This window comes from Pyrenophora tritici-repentis, chromosome 3, assembly GCF_003171515.1.
Source record: "Pyrenophora tritici-repentis strain M4 chromosome 3, whole genome shotgun sequence".
NCBI classification, from domain to species: domain Eukaryota; kingdom Fungi; phylum Ascomycota; class Dothideomycetes; order Pleosporales; family Pleosporaceae; genus Pyrenophora; species Pyrenophora tritici-repentis.
This window is the reverse complement of record NC_089392.1, coordinates 804,914-828,773: the sequence shown is the minus strand read 5'-3', so window position 1 is coordinate 828,773 and position 23,860 is coordinate 804,914. Positions and strand designations below refer to the sequence as shown.

Here is a 23,860-nt window from a genome sequence, read left to right as displayed (position 1 = left end):
TGCTGCTGGGATTTCTTTGGGGCTGGTCTGCCGAACGCCAGGGATGGCTTTTTTGGCTTTGGAGGGTGGAGGGGTGGGTTGAGGCAAATACGTGCGTGGCTGCGTGGACTTGTTCGAGGAGGTGGGATATTTTGGTCCGACTGGTTAGATGTCTTTCATGCACGAGTCACATTTCAAAAGCATCGTGAGACCATGAAGCTAGTGATACGTCTTGCCACAGGCAGAGCGGTAGAGATCCTGTTGGTTCAAACAATCACGAACATATCCATGAATAGCTCCCGACTCCAGCCCTCAAAGCGACCGAGGTACATGCCAATCGGAGATCATCTCTAAACCTGTCCCTCTACCACCCTTCCTTCGCTCCTACTTGCTCGCATCGTCTCGTCTGTGGTTCTATAGGCGTAAAGGATTTGATATAGCTTCCGTCGTCCACGTTTGACTAAACATTTCGCGTTTGGCCATTGCAGTGTGAAGCGTGTTTCGGACCGAAGAACGCCGGCTGGAAGCATCATCAAACAAAGCAAGTGCCCACGCGGCACATGCGTTTGATCGCTGCGATACTCGGGAAGACCACATCTGCGGGTTTGTAGGAGCGGCACTTGTAAAGCGGCGTTCTGTAAGGCGCAAGGTCAAGGCGCTGGTGTTCAAAGGCTGGAGGTGGTTGGGTACGGGCACGTGATTCCGGATGTCGGATATACAGATATTCCGACACTAGTGCAGAGCTTAAAAACATTTCTTTGTCCCTCGAGCTTCGTCGCTTGACATTGATGTTCACGACACCAAAGCAGCGCTGCTGGCGCTTTGGAGCGTCACTAAATCTCGATGATGCTTCTGCCTGGACTCTCCCTTCACCCGCAGCTACAATATCGACTCGTAGACCCTTTTGCAAACGCGCATTGCAATGATGGCTGGATGTGTAGCGGATATACTCACCAATAGCCTAGATTGAATACCCCAATATCTGAGTATACTCTCTGGTATGTTATATCAATTTCTATCTAACCTATTATATGATGAAAAAAAGACAAAACTCACAGACCTGTTCGTAAAAATTGTGTCGAAAATTTTGCTTTATATTTTCTGATTAAGCTTATTTGCATATCGCTACTTCATGGTCACTCTCCGAGTTCAGTAGCTAACAAGCAACAGTTTGCAATCCCTCAGTCCAATCTGTACCCTGCTGTGATCTTGGACAATGGTGGCTTCGATTTGTATCTTGCCACCACGTTCAGTCTTCAGTCATGACGACTTCAAACAATGCCTGAAGGATTCGAACAATGCCGCCTCCCATTGATGCCATCCTTTGATGTTCACCTTGTAGGTTTGGCACAAGGGAAAGCACTCTAGACTACACCATACATATTTCTTTGTTCAATCTATATATGTTCGTTAGAGTCCTCGATAAAGAACGTTGTGAGCTCTGATATATGTACCCCGCACGCTGCGCTGTGAAGCAACCTAGCACTCTATAAAGTTTGTTTCAGAATATCCCCAATCAGCTCTTCACTACGCAGATCATCAAGGTGTTCAGGAACACCTCGCGACGATCCTACTGCAGTCCCTTCGACCATGGCTTACTCCGCTTCCGGAAACGACGCAACTCATGCTCCCTCTCGTAAAGGTAGCATGCCATCACCGCGCCCTCGCAACCGAGCTGGTGCTCGGCAGGCGAGCGATTCTGGAGGTGTAGTAGGCTTGCCTGGTTCGATTGAACAAGATACTCTCTATAACACTTACAAACCCGCCTTGAGCGGTTCAGACGATTTCTTGGGTTTGGATCTGTATGACTTTTCCAACTTTGAAGATTTCGACATGTCACAATTCTCGACTATTGAGGACCCCCTTCAACAACCTCAACAGCCTCAACGGGGTGGTAGTTTGGGCTTTTCATCTATCCAGACCCAGCAGATTGTTGGAAACAGCTTGGGCTACTCATCTATCCAAACCCAACAGGTTGGTGGAAACGATTTGGGCATTTCGCCCACATATAGCATTCAGATTCCTCCGACCATGCCCAAGAGTATGGTCGACAATGCAAACGCCTCGTCTAATGCAGTAGTTCCTATAGATCCAGCCCTTGAAGACTGGGATCCCAACACGAACACGACCCCGCTATCACCATTCTGGGGCATCACACCTGGGCTCAGTGCACTACCTCAAGGCACTGATTATACACAGCCCGAATTGCCTGCTCAGCCTACACATATATATCCCGATCCCGATTCTTATACACTATACCCGACTGGGCCTTACTACCGACCACAGATCTACAATGGATACGTTCCCATGCAATATGAGCAGCCAGTCGCCTCAGGATCATATATACAGTCCTGGGGCCAGACATCGGTCTCAACTGTCCAAAAGCGCAAGCGCTCTGGATCGGTCTCTGACGATGAGGCTCCCCTTATCAAGCGAACACGTCCAGTTGAAGGGAAGCACACGCCTCCAGCAATCTCTTCCCGTCGCCCGTCCACTTCTTCGATCACCAAGCCTGTCAAGACCGCCGTGGTCAAGCCTGGCCAGAAGCCTAAGAAGGTCGAGGAGAAGTCTTGGGTTCGCATCAACACCTCGACTCGTGGTGAGACGACGCGCACAGCTCGCATCAATCAGTACACCGAGGAAGGCGACAAGTACAAGATGATGGATCTTCCTCATGGTGACTGGGAGTCGACCAACTACAAGTTTGAGTACACACAAATTGGTCACATGCACGAGTTCAAGAAGCGCACCATGTCTGCTCGCCAGATTCACGAGTACATCACCCAGTACCCTGGTGACCTGCGCATTTGGATCCAGCCTGTAGCTTCCGACTCTGCTCGTCGCTACAATTCTGCTACTCAAAATCACTGTCGTTTTGAGAAGTGTCCGATGCGCAAGTACACTGGCAAGGGTACGACTGAGGTTGGCAACTACCGCGTTGCATTCGACGAGAAGCACATGATGTACGGTAAAGGAGTAGCTGACCCATACGACTGTGTTGGTTATGCGCATCTGTACTGTATGGAGCGCTTCTTGGACTTTGCCTACATCTGCCAGGTTGCCAACGTCAAGGTCGATGAGCGTGTGAGCCTCGCGGCGGAGCCCAAAGGTGTCTTTGCAGCTGCCTTTGGCCACAAGCATTACAACGAGGTTGCTGTCGCTAGCACATTCATCAAGGCTTGTAAGAACGGGCGTCTGAGCGAGACTCGCGATTTCAAGAACTACCCGGTTCACGAGCACTATGCCCATGGCGAGCCCAAGCCTCATGAGCTCACTCTTGTTTACGCGTTGTACGAGATGAACATTGAGCATCGTGCGCCATCGCAGATGAAGCAATTCGTCTGCCAGCGTACGATCCGTCCTGGGTCCTTCACCATTCACCGCGGTGACATTGAGGTGAAGCTCGTTGACAAGAAGATTGAGAAGCTGGACGCTTTCAGGGAATGGGTAGGTGGTGGACTGTCCAAGAAGGATTTCGACTACTCGGCCTACTACGACTACTTCCATCCTGAGATCGACATCCGCATTCGCGAGATGCAGGCTCGTCGTGATGAGATGGAGGCCATTGCCGCCGGCCGTGGCAAGAAGCGTCGTGCTGCTCCCATCGTGGAAGACGAGCATTCAGCGCCTGCCCTCAAGCGTGTCAAGCACTCCCACAAGCGTGTAAAAGCTGATGATAGCGATTCCTCAGGGGACGAGGCTCCTCCCCCCCAGCGCCCCTCTACCAAGTGGAAGCGTTACCAGGATAGGTACTCGTCCTCTTCCGAGGAAGGGAACGAGTATGAGGAGATTGGTACTGCCACTCAACCTCAGCACGGCACACGCTCCAGCCCACGCAAGGTCCAGCGCATCAACTACACTGAGCCCCAGGAAATTACCGCGCTGCCTTCGCCTCCACCACACCCTCATGCTGCCTACCGCCCAGCCCAACCCATCATCTACACGCAGCAACCCCCTGACACCCGTCGCGGCAGCCTCAGCCATCTGTTCCCTAGTGACGGCATCGACTGGGACAACTTCGACCTCTCCAACCTGCCCGAATTCGACAACGCCGAGCCGCTCTCGCAATCACAGATTGACGCCCTCTTGCAGCGCCGCAAGTCCAGCACCATGAGCGTTGGCCCTCGTGGCTGGCGCAAGCCGCGCACCGCTAGCTTCAATGCACAGCCCGTATCGAGCAGCATGAAGTTTAGACGGAATGATCCGCCTTCGCGGGTCAAGTCTGCGGCGGATGTGCGTAGGGACGCGGCGATGAAGACACGGCGGGGCAGCCGGTTGGCTGGCAAGGCGAAGTAGAGAGGCGGTGTTTTGCCTGGTGGAGGTGGTTGATGGGTTTACCTACTCATTGGGTGTTAGGCTTCTGGTATATATTGACGCTTCGCATTGCACCATCGGTGTTCTTGCTGTTTTCGAATTCTTGCACATTGTAGGGTTACAGGAGAAAAATAGAGATGGTTCTTGGAAAAAAGTTTTGATATACTTGGTTGTGATATATGAACTTGGGAACATATATTTGAGAGTAATAACGGCCATGTTGCAACCCAAAGGTTTTCAAGTGATGATATGTGAGTCAGCATTAAGCAGTGATTTACTTCATTCAGCCATCCAGGCGAATGGCATATACAATTCGAAGCAATAGCATCTTCATCCAAGTTTGGTGTTGTGTCAGGATGAGGCTCGTTGTGGCTAGAAGCGTCACATGAGACCAAGAATCTGTCATCAGTCTGTCATCAGGGCTACATCCGTCACATGCAATCTTGGTACCTTGCACATGATAAGATTGGTCTCTCTGTGTGATTGTGGATTTCCAACGCCGTATGACAGCGCAACGTTGCGCCAGCGGTAGGCGGATCGATTCGGTTCCCCACATACCACCGTGGATCATCGCTGTTCAGCCAGTACGGCGTACCTGCAGACGGACGTCCGCTCGACAACGATACAGGACCGAATACTGTCAAAATGAATTAGGGATATTGCGGCGCAGCCATAGTCATGTCAAATCAGAGCCCAAGTGGTTGGGGGTTACGACAAGTGATCGTCGTCAGCGCCTAGCCACAGCCGTGCTCCGAGCGCTTGGGTGGTGATGGAGGGACTTGGGTACACTGTCGCATCCCGCTCGAAACTTCCCCTCACTCCTTTCTCACTTCGGCCGTCCTGGCGACGACTACGTACTACTTCTGCCTGCGCGTGTATTGCCGTATTCTGACGCCTCCTACCACTTTCGGACATTGCGCAATTCCGTTTGTCGAGTGATTGCGCCCTATTGTACATCGCGTCACAGTCGCATTGCACCGAAAGCCCCGCAACGACTCACAAGCAAACACCTGCGCGGTTAGGCTGAAGGAAAATGACTTCTCGCACTTCAACCCCCTCACGGTCGCGTTCGGCATCGAGCAGTAGCAGCTCCTCAGACGCTACCATGATAGACGCGCCCCCGCTGTCTCCAAGCCGACCAGCGCGACTCCGCAACCCTTCACACAGCGCAGCAACCATGCCTCCACCACGACTCCCGCACGCTGCACAACCCGATCCGTCGTTTTCGCTTCTGCTATCGCTACCAAGGGAACTTCGCGACCGCGTCTATCAATTTGCGCTCGTATCGAGAGCGCCCTTTTGGTGGCCTGGCAAAGCCCCCGAGTTGGCCACCATTGACCACCGCAACGTCAATGTCGCTCTTCTTCGGGCGAATAAACAGGTCTATACCGAGACCGTGGACATACTTTACTCGCAAAACAAGTTCCTCTTTACGCACCCGAGCGATTTAAACATCTTCCGCGTCGTCACGCCTCCAGCCTCTACCAATATAACAAGTGTGCTCTTTCGCATTAGAGAGAAGGACCTGAGGATATGGACAGCTTACCTCGGTAGCAGGAAGGAAGACAGGAGTCTACGGCATGATTTGCCCAAGCTGAGGAGTGTATGGGTCTTCTTAAGATGTGGGACAGTGTCACTGCCACCAGGACTGCAACCAGTACCCGCAGGTGCCGCTGGAGTGGGCGCGGCAGCAATGACAGGACATGTCCAAGCTACTCACCATACTCTAGGACAGCTGCATCACAGCATCGCACAAGTCCTAGGACAAGGAGGTGGCCAGCTTAACAACATGAACCACATCCCGCCTCCCCCTCCCCCTCCCCCTCAAGCGCCCGCCATTCCCTTCTTACAGTTCGCACAAGGAGCTTTAGGAGGATTAGGTGGTCACGTACCGCACCACCATCATCATCCCCTACCGCCGCTTCAAGCCGGCCAACACCACGCCCCTCCAAACCTCCAGCTGCTAGCCCAGCAAGTCCACCAAGCCCATGTGAACCATCAACTGAACATTCCCCCGCCGCCTCCCCCAGGCGTACCACCAACCATCGACCCCCACCACCTCTACAACTCCTTCCTCCGCTTCGAGCGCGAAATCGGCGTCGAATCCCTCTGCCTCAACCTCCGCGACGTCCTGTACCCTGGCGTACCCGACCCTAGTTTCAACTATGGCCACGGAAAAGTCAGCAGTACATCTTCCAAGTCTACTTCGGGTTCCTTGAACAACAAAAACAATAACAGCAAATTGCCGACTGAAATCAAGATCATGGCAATGTTCAGGATACCAAGACGCGAACTTGAGAGACTGATTGCTACGTATCCTGGTGAATTGAAAGTGGAGAAGAGCACCATGGATGCGAGGACTAAGTTTAGGAAAATGCATGGGGTGGATGTTAGTTTAGAGTTGACGGGGTATCCGTCGTTGGTGGAGATGGGCATGGAGATGACGGGGGTGGATATGGACTGATGGGTTGAGCTGTAGGCGTGGAAGTAGTGGTGGTGTCGATGTTGCCGGGGAGGGAGAGGTAGTTTGGCAAGTTCAACTTTGTGCCTTGTGAAGTGGGTATTTTCTTTTTGGGTTTATAGATGCGTGGTTAGGCAGATACGTTAGGTGGTCAACGTAGACAATGGTAATGCACATGTACATGATTGGGGCGGAAGATTATGGCACGGCCTTTCACCGGTGATGGCTGGCGATTTCCGGGTGAATTGATGACCTGGCTTATCCTAGGCGATGGCTTACCTTTTTGGGGGCGGTGACATCTAATGCTGGCTTTTCCATGTTATAGCTTCGATTTTCTAGGTGATGACTTCCCAGGTTAGCATTTCCGTGTCATAGCTTAGCCTTCTCTGAGTACCTTCTTAGCTTTTCGGGCGATGATTCTCAAGGATAATTTTTCCGTGTCATAGCTTCGGATTTCCGGGTGGTTCGTATACATCAAAAGCATAGGCGCATACTAAACGTCCCAGTGTCCTCTTACTGGATCATGTGGAGGTAGTTTTCACCATGTTCGAGACTTTTATTCGGTTTTTTTGGTTTTCAACTTCGACTCTTGAGAGTCATCGATTACATGGTTGAAACGAGAGCCCTGCCGAGCTTTTTAGATTCTTACCTCCAGGGAGTGTTGCCCAGACGTGGTTGCCGTCTACAAATTGGTTAATTCCAAGCCGGTCACAACAAATCAATCTTGGAACAGGTATTGAAATCCATGTCAATACAGTGAGTACACCGCTACACTTTCCCATTTCTAGAAACCACGAAATCCTTCTTCTCCACCACTCTATCACACGCCTCATCAGATCCTTCACCGCTGCCGCCAACCGAGGTCTTTTTACATCACGAGTTCTGATCCTACATGCTCAATCAGCAATCATCGGCATCAAAATATCCCCCGTACTCCAGTTGTATTCTTCTCCGCAGCGGGGTTGACTCCCAGGTACAGAGTACATGATTCAAGTACCCCATCCAAGACGTATAAATGGGTCATCCCCAACATTGGCGTCTTGGTTGATATCCACACAGCCAAGCAGGTTTACCCTCGCCGCTAACCACGAATCAACATTTGTCAGCTTGTGGAAAGACCGGCCTGTTACTCAACGAAAATTCTCCGGCAACGAAGTTCCGCGATATCATGCGATAATTCTCAATAGGCATCCTCTTCTGCACCCGACTCTTGGAACTCCGACACTCACATGATTAAACAGACGCTACCGTATTTGACCCTGGGGGGGCTAAAAGCAGGAAAGTATGACCCACTGTCTCCACGGAAAAATCGGCACATCTCGACTTACTCGCATCATGACTACGACCGTTATCGGTATGATGAACACTGCGTGAAAGGAGCACCCTCCGGTGGAGGTGTCATCACGTGTACTATTTTTTTCGCACGGGATGTCAATCCAATCAAGTCGAATCTCTTCAAGCACGTCTAGATCTCATCATCCCATGCTGCGTGGTTAGCAGCCATCCATTCCATGGTTGGATGCAGTCTACCTATCCGACAGCACGCACGCGCATCAAGCCCCACAGCTCACTGTCAGGACACCCAAGAATCTAGCCAAGAGCTATGACATCCATGAGACAATTGTGCGTAATGTTCTCAACTGTTTTGAACATACAGTTCCCCTGGTGAACATCACCTTTCCCCGGATCAGAGCGATTGACGCTGCATACCTGGGCAAGCACCATTGACTTGGCTTCTCCATTTATTGGGGCCACTTGTAAAGACCGTTTACCTGGTAAAGCAAGCACTTCGCGGAGATATTGAGCTTATTTTTTGGCAGCCCCTCTATTATTGCAGACCTGCGTGGAGAAGATGGTCAAAGCGTTTGGGGTTGTGCAGATAAGATTGTGGAGACGATATTGCTAACAACGGACATCCATCTCCTTTGGACGTGGCAACATGTGGCTCCCGTCATCTCGTACGAGAATATTGACAATGAGTAAAACGCCCTGTGGAGAAACTTGAGTATTCTCGGAGCCTGGCCTCCGCCAAGTACGACGACGGAGGCGACAGTCCAGCCACGGCGATTGAAATCGTCGGGTTTTGTGAAAACTGCCGAGTCATGAGTCAGCCGCAGCCGTACAGATGGATGAATTTTCTAACCATGCATTTGCACAACGCTTCGACGGGTCTAATTTCGTATCCTACACGAACCATGGGAGCATACGGGAATTCATCAAATCCCTTGTTGACGAGTATGCGACACCGAGATACACCAAGACACCGATGAGCGGTCCGACTATCTACTTGAGCTATCTACTTGAGGGTGTGGTCGGTCGTAAGAAAAACACCCTTCGTACGTACATTGCGCCAGGCGATAAGACGTCTCAACAAGAGGCGAAGCATTCCAAGCACCGCTTGCATTGGTACAAGCTAAATCTGGCGCCAGGAATGCACGCTACGGAGGGAACTGGAGCCGCATCGCGTGTGACCATGCCGCCCTAATGGGGTCTCCGTAGGGGGTTGATATTTCAAAGACCAACAGTCTTGGCCCCGGCATCACTCGGACCTACTTTTACCGGCGAGAGAGACTCGTTACGAGGTAGCGTGAGATGGTGTCCGCGGGTTGGAGATTAACCGCAGTTGACAGGTTTTCCCGCAGTGATCCCTGCCAATAACATCCAAAGCAATGGCGGCTCTTCTGCGGTCACTGACAAGAAAGGTTAATGATTTTCTTCTAGACTGTCAGCTTTTCGTGAAAATCCGGGACGCGAGCGTCTGCTTGGGGGATTATGCGGGGTTCGTAGCGGTGGTGGTGCCAATGCTGACTCGCACATTAGCTTCACGCCAAGCTCTACGCTACGCACTGACGTGGAAGCTTTGTTCCACTCAAGCCTGCCAACCTTTACCCGCGTTGCTGGGCATGCGTCGGAGGGTTGTCGCACTAGGTTGAAGGCGTGGGTGCTCTATCGGTATTTGATCAGTGGATCACCGGTCGGGATACCACACCAAGTAAGGTACCAACGCCTTCAAGCCGACAGCCAGGGTCGTCCTACGCGAATGATGGAATGAAGAAACTTGGGAAGGTCATCCGGTGCCTCTCGCTCGATAGAAGCCCGGGGCTACTGGCCGTGAGCAAACGTGGAGACGAGCTTTCCGGATTCGGGTCTGGGGTAGGCCAAAGCAATACGGTTGCTGTATGGCACACTTTGCATCCCCGCCTGTCGTACCCCACCATCAGTTCAGGTATAAGAGGAGCGCTCATTTACAGTTTCTAAAGTGCTACTGCCTCTCCTCCCTGTTGCTTGGACACAGGTTTCGCAGATCAAGCAGCAATCCGATCGTCTATTGCAAGCCTTGGAACTCTGCCCAACATGTGGAACCCGTGGCGCGAAAACCTAAAGGATACTCCCAAGGAGAGCCTTAACTGGCGTCTCTGGTATGGAGTTTTTGGTAAGTCAGATCGATATGCTGTTTGCTTTTGAGTGGTGTTGTCCAAGATGCGCGCGCACCACTTTATCAGAACATACTTCTTTATACAGTTCATATGGCTAACATAACACAGTATTCGGTCTGATGGGAGCTGCCAGAGGTATTGATGAAGGTCTTATCGGAACCACCTCTGAGCTGGAGCCTTTCAAGATCAAGTTTGGACTCAAAGACAAGAACAAGTCCGAACACGAAGTCGCAGAACTATTGTCAAACATCACGTCCATGGTCCAAATGGGTTCCATCCTGGGCGCTTTGCTTGCCTTTTTCGTCACCGACAAGATCGGTCGTATCTGGGCCACACGACAGCTCTGCCTCGTCTGGGTTATCGGTATCACCATCTTCCTTACCAGCTCTCTCACTGGATCGATTGGACAGATCTACGCTGGTCGCTTCATTGCTGGTATTGGTATTGGACAGACTACCGTCGTTGCTCCCACCTACCTGGCTGAGACCGCACCTAGAGCTATTCGTGGTCTCTGTGTCTGTGCCTTTTCCGGATCCGTGTATCTTGGCATCATGCTTGCTTACTTCGCATCCTGGGGTTCCTCCATCCACATTTCAGAGGCAACGGATGCACAATGGCTCGTTCCCAACAGCATGCACATCATGTTCGCCGGTGTCATCTTCGCACTCTCATGGGGTGCAAAGGAGAGCCCACGTTGGTTGATCAAAGTCGGTCGCCACGAGGAGGCCCTAAAGAACATGGCCCAGCTTCGTAACCTTCCTGCCGACCACCCCTATGTCCTCGCTGAGATCATGGATATCAACGACCAGCTCAACCGCGAGCGTGAGGCTACCATGGGTACGACCTGGCTTGGACCTCTCCGCGAGTTGTTCTCAAGCAAGGCCAACCTCTACCGCATCCAACTCTCGGTCATGTCCCAATTGCTCGCACAATGGTCCGGCGCAAACAGCATTACCATCTATGCTCCCAAGTACTTTGAAATGATGGGCACGACTGGTCAGAACGAGAAGCTCTTTGCCACTGCCATTTTCGGTGTCGTAAAGTTCATCAGTTCCATACTCTGCGCCCTCTTCCTCATCGATTACCTCGGCCGTAAGCGCTCTCTGTTCTCTGGTATTGGTCTACAATTCACATCCATGCTTTACATGGCCATCTTCCTCCTCTGCGACACTACAGTCTCAGACAAGAGCAAGCCCCAAACCTCTGCTGAAAAACACGCCGCCATGGGTGCCATCGTCATGGTCTACATCTCTGGTTTCGGATGGGCTCTAGGATGGAACTCGATCCAGTACCTCATCAACTCTGAAATCTACCCTCTCCGACTCCGTGCTCTGGGTGGTTCCATCGCCATGACATTCCACTTTGTCAATCAGTACGGAAACTCAAAAGCTGTGCCTCTCATGTTCATCTCCATGACTCACGGAGGCACAATGATGTTCTTCTCTGCCGTCACTCTCATCGGTCTTGTCTGGGTCTACTTCTTCCTTCCCGAGACATCTGGAAAGTCGCTCGAATCTCTCGATGCAATGTTCAGTCTGCCCTGGTACCTTATCGGCCGCAAGGGTGCGGAGCTTACAAAGGGCACTGGCGGTGTCTCTGACATGTTGGATGCTGATGGCGAGAAGGCGGTAGCTATGCAACTTGAGGAAGCGCCGGAGTCGCAGCACCACAGGCATGAGCAGAAGGTTTAAGCCAAGTTTCTTGTAAATCAAGTGTCGCGCACATAAAATATCGTGCAGCGAAATCGAAATGAAATGATATCACGAAATAAATATTCTATCAATTGTCCACTTGTGAATGTTCCGTTGAGTAAGGGAAATTGAAAACGTAATCGTACGAATAACCAACTAACAAGATTTCCCTTCGTACATCTAAGGTTTTAACTAAAACCTAAGTAAAATTGATTGTATTATTATATCAGACGAATAAAATCATGATAATCCTTTAGATGTAAAAATGCACCCTTTACTGCCTTCTTCTATACTGATAACCATCTACATAATATAAATTTACATACCCATTTCTATTTTTTACTCAAGCCTTTGCAACTCTCCCATACTGACACGAAAAACATCCGCTCTTTTTCCTTCAAGCAGACATGCGTCAGTGTAATTCTCAACAGCCTCCTTTTTCTCCAATGCCGTAGTATACTAGCTAGTAAATGAAGGGCGCGGTGACCTAAGTCTGTTAAGTCAGGTATGGCCCTAGCGCGAGTAAGAGGCATTTATGTCAAGGCCAATGCGCAGCTGGTGGTGGGGCAGTAAGGAATCCAATGACGTCTTCATGACCCAGAACTCTGACTCGATCATGAGGACTACGCCCCTCGCTAGTCGACTGCTAAGTGGTTGTTGGGGCGACAGTGAATTAGGTCATAGCGTATATACGACGCGGCTGCGTTGTCATAAATAAAGTGAAAGAGGAGGGTATTGTCACGGTAACCACCGTGGTCCCCTTGACACTCCTGCCTCTGACCCATGCGCTCCTGCTCTTAACCCGTACGCTCCTATCGCAACAGCGCAATGTACTATCCTCGACAGTATGCTACTGCCCCGACATCTGTATGACGTCACACAAGCTTCCTTCCGCTATATATCTTTCTCTGGTGGAACTCTCCACTTCGTTTCTTCACGCAACGTCTTGTATTTACACTTGAGTACTGTACGTAGCACACAAATCAAACTTCTTCATAAGTTCTGAGATTACTGCTCGTTGCCTCTCGTGACAGGTATTCCGTACGTGAGAAGACACATCCTTCTGTAGGAAACTGAGATCTTGACGAACATGACCAAGGACATTTCATATAAAAGACATTGGTCAACGTCACTATATCATTTAACCCCCTAATGTGGCATGGTATATAAGGAACTAACGGAGAAAGATAGACCAACATCAAATAGCTCTCTTGACTACTGTATACCAATCAGGAATTATTTTCTGTTTTCATGATAAGCGAGCTTCCTGCAGCTTTCAGCGTAAGGGCAAATAGTAAGACCCGATCACATGAAAGCTATTGGAGTATGAGACATAGAATTTACGTACATCTGTGCCCTCTGAGGAGGAAATAAACTGTGTCAGCCTTGAGCTCTCATAATCTCAAGGGTCGCGAGGTGTCCATAGCAGCCAAACAGCTACCTTGGTATCACGGTATCATTTGGCTGGCTTAATATACTTAGAAGGGTAATTAGATCGTGTTGTTCTTGATAGGCGTGCGTGGCGACTACAGTAGCCGTTGTATAGTCGCATGTCAAGTATTTCATGTCACCCAGGCGGTACCTACATAGGTAAATGTACCACGGATATCATAATCAGCAATACAGTGCAAGGCTGCCTGTAAGGCATGTCTTACAGCTTGATGTTCATTTGTAGATGTAGTGAGAGGATGAGTGTATAGTGGCGGCTTCATAATAGACAAGTTTGAGCCAAGCTTTGCCCAGCCGCTTGCCACAGCAAAAATCCATTAATTGTCCAAAAAATGCCAATGACTATTCTGGTAGGCAAAGGTGAGTGTTAGACGCTTATAGATGCGTAAAAAACATCTGAACCCCGGCCGTGAGGCGTGGTGGATTCATAACTTCCAAAAATGAAATTGCCCATTACCCGAATCGAACGAGTGATCTTCGCATTGCTCCTTAGATACAAGTGCGACGCCTTACCGCTTGGCCAAACGGGCCACTAGTGGCTTGATATGAGTGAAAGAAACAATATAAACAATATATAGTGCATAAATTACTCGAGACATTTGGAAAAAACGAAGTTTGGATGAATTTTGGGCAAAAAAAGCGGGTTTGAAGCGATGTGGGGCTGGGTCGAACACAAAAAACTAACAGGGCCGTAACAACACCTGTCAGGTTGCTAGTAGGGGTAGGGATGACCTGGTTTGGTTACAATTTGTCACTTGGGGTGCTAAGTGAAATTTCACTCCTGTCACTGTCTCCCATCAAAGTGAGGCGACTAGATACAGATGTTGTGCATAGTATAGGTCTTCAACATGTTGCAGAGCGGTGCCGTGTAGCTGTGGCTGCATCATTGTTACCATAAATGTCTGAGCCCCTTATGTCGGGTGTCAGTGTGGCTTGTGATGATGTCTTTGGCTATGGAATATTTGGCACAAAGGTATGGCGAACACAGGCAGTTGTGCTTGCTCTCATGATACATTTCACACTTGCATTAAGTTCGTACGAGCACATTTTCTTTGAACACATATTTCTATACACACCGCCTGAGGCATACAATTCTATGAACAGTGGGCAAAATACTTCAAAAACGCAGCGAATAGACTCAGACATGAAATTCACGATAAAACACCATCTTCCTCGATGATCACAAGCAACATGGTTGAGTTTTCTCGTATGTGCGGAAATACGGTGTACATGTCCGAAAGGGGCTAAGGCCCCTTTCGGAGCGGTACCCGATATTCATATTGTGCACCGGATAAAGTTATGCAGTGGTTCCCAAGTTTCTATCACGAATCCATCGTGACAACCAGAGCACGATTATGGATACTTGGGCATTACCCCGCGGGTTGCTAGTGTGCCGAGAATCAGCCGTGACGTTCTGTGGTCGAGGGCTCATGGGCAGAAGCTCCGACCACCCTAGGTACATCATCAGTGCCGTAAAGGCCAGGCAACGTTAACACATAATTTCTGTACTTTCACCATCCCGCTTCTCACCACACAGTCCTTTCCGGTACATATTTCTCCCCGTAAGAAGTAATCTAGGAATATTCGCGCACAGTTCAATCTATCAACCAAGAGTCGTTTCCATACTCAAGATGGCGGACGCCGTCGTAGACCTCGCATCTCTTACACCCGACCAACAAGCTGCACTTCAACAATACACCGCCGTCACTGATCAGGCAACACCTGAGGCAATCCCCATTCTGCAGCGCGCACAATGGAATGTAAATATCGCGGTAACCCGTTTCTTTGACGGTGAACCAACCGAAGACCCCGTCGCCGCTGCCGCCGCCGCGCAACCACCACCACAAGACATTCGCCGACAAGAGACACTATTGAATGGCTTCGCAACTCCGCGATCTTCAACGAGTAGCGGGCGGCTAGTACGGATAGAATCTGCGCCTCGGGTTGTCCCGCAGCCAGAAAGCCAAGTCAGAACACAAGCTCCTCTTGTACTTGCCGTACTATTCGCGCCAATTTCGCTGTTGTACTCGGTTGTCTCAAAGGGCTTCCAATTACTAGGTTGGCTGTTCCCTTTCCTTGCCCGCACATGGGGACGGGTTACAGCCAGCAATATCAACACACCCGCTTCTCAACGCAGCGCAAGCGGACGAAGGCCCTTGAACCCACGCGATACGGCCGCACGATTCATCCGGGAATTTGAGGAGGAATACGGGAGTCACAATCTGCCCTTCTTTGAAAGTGGCTATGCGCAGGCATTTGACCTGGCGAAGAAGAACCTCCAGTTCTTGATGGTATTGCTGGTCAGCCCTGAACACGATGAGACAACCTCATTCGTGAGAGATACTCTGCTCGCACCAGAAGTTGTTGAGTTTGTTCGGCACCCAGACAACAACATAATACTGTGGGCCGGCAACGTCCAGGATTCAGAAGCATACCAGGTCTCAGCGGCACTATCGTGTACAAAGTTCCCCTTCACAGGGCTCATAGTGCATACACCACAGGTCTCGTCAACAGCCATGGGAATTGCGACCCGCGTAGTCGGACCCACGCCACCACAACAGTACATCGCAAAGCTACGGCAGGCGATGCAGCAACATACGGAGCCCTTGAACCGCGTACGAAGCCAGCGCGCAGAACAACAAGCAACGCGGAATATCCGGGAGCAGCAAAATAGCGCCTACGAGCGCTCGTTAGCCGCCGACCGTGAAAAGGCGCGCAAGAAGAAGGAGGAAGCAGAGCGCAAAGCGCGCGAAGAGAAAGAAGCCCTAGAGCGCGAACAAGCCATCGAACGTTACGCACAGAACCTCGCACAATGGCGCAAGTGGCGCGCAGCATCAATACGCCCTGAGCCAGGCACCGAGGAAAAGGACATCGTCCGGATCAGCCTCCGCATGCCGAATGCAGACCGCGTGGTACGCAAGTTTGCCGCAGACGCACATATCGAGGAACTTTACGCTTTCGTAGAATGCCACGATATCCTGCAGTCCGAAGATGCAGGCAGCGCCGATGTCAAGGAGCCAGAGAACTTTGACCACGAGTACAAGTTTCAGCTTGTGTCGCCTATGCCGCGAGAAGTATTTGAACTCAAGGCTGGTGGCACAATTAAGGAGCGCATCGGGAGAAGCGGAAACCTCATTGTCGAACGTACTGATCTCGAGGAAGATGAGGACGAAGAAGACGAGTAGCAGGAGCTGTATGATGGTAGAGCATTGGGCGGCGTTGATTGAGCGCTGTTAGCGTCGGCCATGAGATAGTTTCCAGTATAGATCATGAGATGGATGACGATGTCATGTGGATTTGACTCTGATGAGTCCCTGATGATTTAATTGTAGAATGACTCTAGGACGGTTATGTATACGACGCTGGTCAAATTTCGAGTGTTCAATGCAGCCTTTTACATGGTCTTCCTGCTCCGATCACTAATAGTTCCAAGATATAGGACAGGCTTGTCCGAAATAATCTAAAATAACCTACAAGTGATATTGGCTATCGGATTTGGATGAGAAAGGAAATTGGCATGATAATGGAGCATTGCTTGCAGCATTGCAATACCAAGATCTAGATAATTGTTGTATATATAAGTGACGTCGATAGTTCGTAGTAGGTTCTTATAACGCAGTTTTAATATAATAACAATGTAAGTAAGTAGTTGAGGCACTGTCTCTATACTTTGTACTTAGTAAAATATAGTATTTACTTAGTAAATATACGTAGGTAGGGCTGCCTCTAGCGTACACAACAAATTTGCTTGAACTGTATTTCGCAACGCAGATAGACTAGGATTTAGATACCTGTCCCCTTATGTAATATCCTCGACAAGCTGGCAAATGAACAAGAAAACTTTAGTGTAGCTTACGAATGTAGGTCTTTGTAAACTGCGACACAATTGATCTCACACATGGCCGAGCACTAGAAGTACAATACACTTTTGACTGATAATACTGTATGTATGTGTAATCAAACACATGGGCGAAGCAAAGGACTATCAACATTAACAAACATGTGGAAAGTAGTCCAAAGATAGCTATTTAACTAAAAACCATCATTAGCATTAGCATTAGCATTAGCACCAACATCAGCATCAGCATGCATACATCTATCGTTTAATGGAAATCACATGCACTTTATCTGCCGACATCAGAAATGGCTAGAAGAAGAAGAATTCTAAGCACGTATGTCCTATCTTCTCACGCATATCTGTATGTCTGAAACATGCTCAACGACGTGTTGTACACCGTACTCTATTAATTGCCATGTTTTTTCTATTGTTTCTTTCACTCATATCAAGCCACTAGTGGCCCGTTTGGCCATTTTATTCCAAAAGGCTACTCATGTTTCACAACTCCAACAGTACACACAGGAACATATTATGTTGCATCGTCAAAATGTTTATTTCATGTCTAGCAGCATATTTGGCTGAGGGTATCATCTTTGGCTGTTGAAAGGCCAAATCTCCACTTTTATGTAAGATAAGACGCCCAAAAGGTCAAACACACCATCTCAGTGATACTTTATCATCTTCGGCGATGCCGTTACCAAAACGAGAATCGTTGGTGAACGGCAAAAGCAACGACCCCTCGTCGCGGTGTAGTATGCTCTCTCTCTCTCGTAGATTGTTGAAATACACGAGCTTCAGCGCTCACTCAAGTGTAAAGAGGGAGACGCTTAGCTGCTGTAAGTTTGCTTGGGCTGCGGGTACGAGGGACCCAGCTCCTGGATGCTGAGCTTGGCGAGCCACTGGCCCATGTCGATGGCCTTCTCGAGCGGCTTGCCCTGGACGATACCGGCGACGAAACCACCGGCAAAGGCATCACCGGCACCGTTGGTGTCGTTGATCTTGTCTTCGGTGATTGCGTGCACGGAGACTTCTTTGACATCGACGTCGCTGCCGTCCTTTGCGCTGACGGCAATGGTGGGGTCGGTGCCCTGGGTGATGACGACGGTCCTTGGTCGGTTGGTGTTCTTCTTGGGCAAGCTGGCAATCTTCTTCGCAATTTCCTTGACATCCTTGGTCTCGTAACCGTGGGCTTCGGCGAATGCGGCGGCTTCGGTCTCGTTGCCAATGAGAATGTCGACGTATGGCAGAATCTCGTCGAGAGGGTCCTTGAAGAATTGCGAAATGAAGGGCGCAGAAAGGTTGAGAATAAATTGCTGTAGGAGTTAGTATGAGTCGGTTTCAAGTCAGATTCTGGTCGTCGTACCTTGTCTTTAGCGGCAGCCTCCTCGGCCAGCGCCTTGATAGCTGGAACACAGACAGTCAAGTGGAATCCGCCGACGTAAAAGACCTTGGCATTCTCGACCTGTTTCCAGATGCGCTCCTCCTTCAAGTGCTCGAGCTTGTAGTTGTTCGCAGCGGCGAGGTCTGTGCACAAGGAACGGTTGTGGCCAGTGATGACAACACCGCAGCGACCGGTGGGCGTCTTCTCATCGTAGAGGTACTCGGTCTTGACACCAGCATCGGCAGAGATCTTCTCCAGCGTCTCACCGTACTTGTCCTTGCCAATACAGCCAATGTAGACGACCGAGTTTGGCTCAAGGATATATGCCGCACCTCTCGCTGTGTTTTGCGCTGCACCGCCAGCAATGAGAACGGCCTTGTAGTTCTGAATCAGGTCCTCGTAGAGACCCATGTGCTTCTCGGGATCGGCAAGGATCGCATCGTTGGCCTTCAAGCCATACTTGTCGAGGAGAGCCTGGTCACTACGAGCTGTCAGCAGAGCTCATTGCGGTCTTGCGATATCACTGCTAAACGGAATGCAATTGACTTACCCAACACCCTGGATATCCAGAAGCGGGTTTTCGAGGCAAAGTAGTTCGTAGTTTCCAGGCATTTTGGGTATAGAATTTGTGATATGGCGTTGTTGTTGTTGTTGGAATGGAGAGAAAGTGCTGAATGTGGGGCAGGGTTTCATAGGAGGGGCAGCAAGCTTCGCGCTAATACCACTGGTTTCGCCGGCCACATCTACTGATACGGAGAAAAGAAACTCCTTTGAACAGGTCTATACGAGGGCGCATTTGGGTTGCTGGGTGTTCCTCAATAGGGACATGGGAGACATGATCAGGGTACCAATTTCTGATAGAGCTATTGCCAGGGCGCTCACCAGATTGATACCAGATATCACGCCACGACCACCAGATTACGTCCCCAAATACACTGGCTCAGACATGAATGAAGCCGAAAAGCGTTGAATTGCGTTATGAATAATCTACGTCTTGCATTCCATCCCGTTTCCAACCACTCCAGCAATTCAACAACTGTGCCATTCGTACAACTCATGCAACTACATCTCATAACAACCCAACCCATTCAATTGTCTTCACATCTTACTATGATCCTCTGCCGTGATTCGACAATGACGAGACCCTTGAGGGTCTCCTCGTGAAATTCTCTCGTTCACGCTGTTCACTATGAGGTTAGCAAGCGGAACCTAGTCTGAAGAATCCTATTTCCCAGACGCCCGTCCCGCTCGTACCAAGTCTTGGAAGGCCGACTCCAGCGCCCGCTTCACCTCGCGGTAACTGACGATCAAAACATTCTGCTCGTCTCTGCTTATGAGCGGTATCTTCTCGTCGGTACCCGCGTCCAATTTGTTCAAGCAGTCCAACACGTGCGCCAGATCGGTAACTGGATGACCGTTCTGATCCACTTGGTGGAAAACGTAGTCGCGAAAAAGTTTAAGGTAGTAGCGTTCTCCTGTCTCCGCCCATACCGTGGATGAACTTGCACCAGCATTTCCTGGCATGTTTTGGGAGGCGTCTAGCTCGGGTCGCTCATTGATCATGCTGAGTTTGATAAGCAGGCGGACTAGCCTTGATGATTCTAACTCTCTCCCAAGGTTGACGATCAGTGTATCCTGAGCATGTAGCTCACTGTCGAAAACGGAAGCGAACTGATCAGCGATGCCCGCAAGGAAGGTATCAATGTCTTTCTGCATCGGCACAGGTGAAGTAGGAGACGATGGCGATCCGGATGACGGTTGAGGGTTGAGAAGCCACTGAACGCATTCCTTGAGGCGGGCTGTATAACTCCGAGTGATGTAGTCTATTGACTTTTGCATCTGCAAGTGAGCCGTGGGATTGTTATTTGCGATGCAAAGTATCAATCGTCCGAGCTGGATAAAGTCGTCGGCTTGGAGTTCGGAAACAGGACGAGCATTGTCGAACTGAACGATATCCATGATACTGCATGCGTTCAATCGTATCCTGTTCTTGGACGTAAGGAGTATTTTCGAAGGCGTTATCAGCCTTGCAGCCAAGCCGGACCCGTGTATGGCTTTTAAAGCAGATGCAATCTGGACAGTGTAACCCCATAACACTTGCTCTGGTACATGGGATGACGTTGGCTGCCTACCATGGAACCGTTGCGCTGGTTTGAAGTGTTCGTCAGCAAGCGACTTGGAGTTTGGGTGGTAGTCTGTGACCAGGATCAAGGAACTGTCGCCGAAAGCGCGAGTGGTAAATGCTTCATGGATGGTTACCACATTGCCGTTCAAGACGCGTTTCCAGGGTTGAGCAGACCTAATGGCAGTCTCGCTCGTGAGACGAAAGTTTTCCAGACGGCGTAGCGCATACGTCTTGCCATCTTTGCTAGACACGGCTTTGTAGATCCAGCTGGCATAGCCGAACGGTGCTGTGTTCTTTTGTGGCGAAATATCCAAGCAAAACAAAGAATGAAACTGCTCGATAGCTGGCAAAGTGCTATTAGGAGCAACTTGTCGCGCAATTTCCGCCTTTTTCTGTAATTCTTCTCGTAAGGCATCCGGAATAAAAAAGTCATGCGCCGTTCGCTGATAAGCTAAAAGCCCGCTTGGTTGCGGTCCTACCGGCCAGTACAAGTGGTACGCTGGGTTTTGGAAAGCATTGGCGTTTTGAAAGTACGTCGCCGAGGCATCTTGAGCATAGGGATTGATGGTAGGCGGTTGGTGGCTTGGGCCGGCCATTGAAGAGATATTGGTGGGAGTACTGAAGGGATCGTAGCCAACATTGGGATCGACCTAGACTGTATGTAAGTCGAGGAGCAGATGAAAGCCAATTCTGGCGAAAAGATTTCTCCTAGGCAGACTTGATGTACTATACGGGGATGGAGGGTGGACGATAAGAAGAGTGTGGGCGCACCATCTGCTGGCTCTCAAAGTTCTGGGGAACGAATTCTTGGAAATCTTGCGTATGCCAATCGATGGCAGGCTCTTTCGCGTGCATGTGCGGTGTAGTAACGGCTTGGGAAATCAGTATGCAAAGCCAAAGGCAAATGCTCATGACTCACTGGAGCGTTGCGATTTGGGCGTAAAGACAGCCGCGTTCGCCGCCTTGGGCGAAATGGCAGCGCTGCGAGACGAAGGTGTGACGGATCCATTGGTGCTTGCCTGCAGCGGCGTGAATGACGGGGAGTCTACATTGAACCTTTTCTTGGTATTCTCATTCTGGTTTAACTTGAGGCTGTCGTGGATATAGGGACAGGCTAGACAGGGGTCACTACAACATTCGGCAGACGCGACCAGGCATACTTACTATTCTCGTACCGACAGTGTCCGTAGATGGTGACATTGCGGCAGAGTGTGTTTTTGGCTTCTACATGGGCGAGTCAGACGTGGCATTCAGGCCTATATAAGTGTGTGGTTTCGTCATACCGCGACCCTTGGGGCGAGGAGATACTACTCCCCGTCGCGAGTCACCCGAAGGACCTCCAAAGGCTGTTGCCATGAATCGCGGCTGGTGGTTCGATGGGGTGTTGGTAGCAATAGAGGGTTGGTGGCGTGTCTTGGACGAAGTGTGGGGGGAGCGGGTGGTGCTCTGCGCGTGCTCAGCTGGCTGGGAGGTGGGCGGTTTGCGGTCGGTGGCCGTGTCATCTGAAGAAGCGCCTCCTCTACTCCATCTGCCACCCGACTTTGTTGGAGTCTTCCGCCGGTTGTTACGCGACTGCTTCTGGGGCGTGGTAGGGCCGTTGCGCCCTTGGGGGTGCGGTAGCGAATCCCGCGACGATGACGGTGTCAACTCGGATAGTGATTCAGTAGTCGACGACGCAGAACTGACAATGGCAGTCGCATGTGGGTGGCCCTTTGGGATCGCAAAGTATGCAGGGCGGTTGGAGGTTGGTGAAGCGTGCGGCGCGCCCTTGTTCGGCGACGCAGGCTGAATGGTGGGCAACCGGCTGCCTTTGTGGTGAGAGCTTCCTGCTGCCACATTAGAGAGGGAGGTCATCAACGGCAACGACAGCGGTAACGCTTTGCTGCGTGCGGCCGCCTCATGTTCAGCATGCACATGCACATGTGCTGAGCCGCCGGACATGACGGCGGGCGGCTTGTGAGCCATGGCCGAGTGGCATGGAGCGGGACAATTGGGTGAGTACCTTTCGGAATTGCGGGCTACAAGCCACCCCCAGCAAATCCAGCGTCCTGTAGGAGCAACAGCCACGTCTCCATCAGCAGGCACAGTCCAAGATGTAAAAGGCAGGCTGACCACACGAGCAGGCGCGCTGGCTGAGAGTGAGGTGCGATAGCTGAGACCTATCGGCCCTCATCCGCCTTCCCTGCACGTGTTTGCCGTGTTTGCACCGCATTAGTCATCAATTAGCATTCCACATGTCTGCACAGCAACTGGCCAACTACGTCACACGAACAACATGAATGATCCCGTTGTAGTCTGTCCATTCTACCGTCGTCACAGCATTCATGGAATGACCAGATGACACGTCTGATAAACGCCGGACGCTGGACTCTTGTTCATTTGTAGGTCATGTAGAGAAAAGGTGCATGGCACGTCTGATACATGGTAGTTATGAGTAGTTGGATTCGGTACATTTCAGGCTTTACGAGTATGGGAGCCAGTTTTGGTTGAGAATAAAAAAGCAGTATACATGTTAGGCGTGACTATTGACGTCGGATGATGAGAGACACGCCAAACTGGGCGACTTGGAGAATTTGAAGCATTAAGTATTTTGGTATTCTAGAAGCTCTTCTTACACAGCCTTGATGCTGTGAAAAACATATGCGAGGGCTCTTGCTACATCCGCGAGTCAGCGTTCATCTCAATGTTATACACCGGGCTGACCTGTGGACTTACTAGGTATGTACAATCTGTTTTTGATAGCGTCACATATCGCTGCAAGGTAGCTCAGTACCTATGACAGTCGTTGAACGGGTCCAGCGAATCAATATGAAACTTCCCATCCTGCTCATACTCATCACCGGCGTCCTTTGCACTCGACGCTTCGCCTAATTTCTCCAGATCCTGCATTGCCATCTTTGCATACATGAGAGCCCGGTCGAGGTTACATTTGAGATCGTCTTGTGTACCTGGCATCTTGATCAGCAACTTGAAATTTATGAGCAGGACAAAGGATAGGTCAACTCACTGCTTTGAGCGCCACATTCGACACGAGTCTTCGCTTCCAGCGCCATAACACTCAATGCCTTCACACTAGATTCTAGTGCCAGCATCTCTGTTGCCCTTTCATCACCGTTGTGGCGTTTGATAGTCCCAAGACCGTCACACGCCACACACATTGGCGAACAATTGCTCGCTGTATGTCC

The 23,860-nt window shown here is 50.3% G+C and overlaps 9 protein-coding genes across 9 annotated transcripts; 5 read left to right on the top strand and 4 right to left on the bottom strand.

The window, feature by feature from the left end:
• Positions 1–1,569: 1,569 nt before the first annotated feature.
• PtrM4_076910 (uncharacterized protein) lies at positions 1,570–4,275 on the top strand (the record flags this gene model as incomplete). The annotated part of the gene is made up of 1 exon (XM_001940647.2): positions 1,570–4,275. The coding sequence occupies one exon, from the start codon at positions 1,570–1,572 to the stop codon at positions 4,273–4,275; it is 2,706 nt and encodes a 901-aa protein (XP_001940682.2).
• Positions 4,276–5,398: 1,123 nt separating this feature from the next.
• Positions 5,399–6,757, top strand: PtrM4_076900 (PAT1 multi-domain protein; the record flags this gene model as incomplete). The annotated part of the gene is made up of 1 exon (XM_001940646.2): positions 5,399–6,757. One exon carries the CDS (start codon positions 5,399–5,401, stop codon positions 6,755–6,757), a length of 1,359 nt encoding a protein of 452 aa, XP_001940681.2.
• A 2,122-nt stretch (positions 6,758–8,879) lies between these two features.
• PtrM4_076890 (uncharacterized protein) lies at positions 8,880–9,239 on the top strand (the record flags this gene model as incomplete). Its single annotated transcript, XM_066106246.1, has 1 exon — positions 8,880–9,239. One exon carries the CDS (start codon positions 8,880–8,882, stop codon positions 9,237–9,239), a length of 360 nt encoding a protein of 119 aa, XP_065963184.1.
• An 869-nt stretch (positions 9,240–10,108) lies between these two features.
• Positions 10,109–11,882, top strand: PtrM4_076880 (ProP, Permease major facilitator superfamily; the record flags this gene model as incomplete). The annotated part of the gene is made up of 2 exons (XM_001940645.2): positions 10,109–10,187; positions 10,300–11,882. The coding sequence occupies 2 exons, from the start codon at positions 10,109–10,111 to the stop codon at positions 11,880–11,882; spliced, it is 1,662 nt and encodes a 553-aa protein (XP_001940680.2).
• Positions 11,883–14,962: 3,080 nt separating this feature from the next.
• PtrM4_076870 (uncharacterized protein) lies at positions 14,963–16,516 on the top strand (the record flags this gene model as incomplete). Its single annotated transcript, XM_066106245.1, has 2 exons — positions 14,963–15,091; positions 15,374–16,516. 2 exons carry the CDS (start codon positions 14,963–14,965, stop codon positions 16,514–16,516), a joined length of 1,272 nt encoding a protein of 423 aa, XP_065963183.1.
• A 1,480-nt stretch (positions 16,517–17,996) lies between these two features.
• On the bottom strand, positions 17,997–19,162 carry PtrM4_076860 (RbsK, Sugar kinase, ribokinase family; the record flags this gene model as incomplete). Its single annotated transcript, XM_001940643.2, has 3 exons — positions 17,997–18,482; positions 18,533–19,031; positions 19,101–19,162. 3 exons carry the CDS (start codon positions 19,160–19,162, stop codon positions 17,997–17,999), a joined length of 1,047 nt encoding a protein of 348 aa, XP_001940678.2.
• A 572-nt stretch (positions 19,163–19,734) lies between these two features.
• On the bottom strand, positions 19,735–21,530 carry PtrM4_076850 (Pkinase domain containing protein; the record flags this gene model as incomplete). The annotated part of the gene is made up of 3 exons (XM_066106244.1): positions 19,735–19,737; positions 19,805–21,325; positions 21,447–21,530. The coding sequence occupies 3 exons, from the start codon at positions 21,528–21,530 to the stop codon at positions 19,735–19,737; spliced, it is 1,608 nt and encodes a 535-aa protein (XP_065963182.1).
• Positions 21,531–21,899: 369 nt separating this feature from the next.
• PtrM4_076840 (CENP-N multi-domain protein) lies at positions 21,900–22,616 on the bottom strand (the record flags this gene model as incomplete). Its single annotated transcript, XM_066106243.1, has 1 exon — positions 21,900–22,616. One exon carries the CDS (start codon positions 22,614–22,616, stop codon positions 21,900–21,902), a length of 717 nt encoding a protein of 238 aa, XP_065963181.1.
• An 825-nt stretch (positions 22,617–23,441) lies between these two features.
• On the bottom strand, positions 23,442–23,767 carry PtrM4_076830 (uncharacterized protein; the record flags this gene model as incomplete). The annotated part of the gene is made up of 2 exons (XM_001940641.2): positions 23,442–23,623; positions 23,683–23,767. 2 exons carry the CDS (start codon positions 23,765–23,767, stop codon positions 23,442–23,444), a joined length of 267 nt encoding a protein of 88 aa, XP_001940676.2.
• Positions 23,768–23,860: the final 93 nt, after the last annotated feature.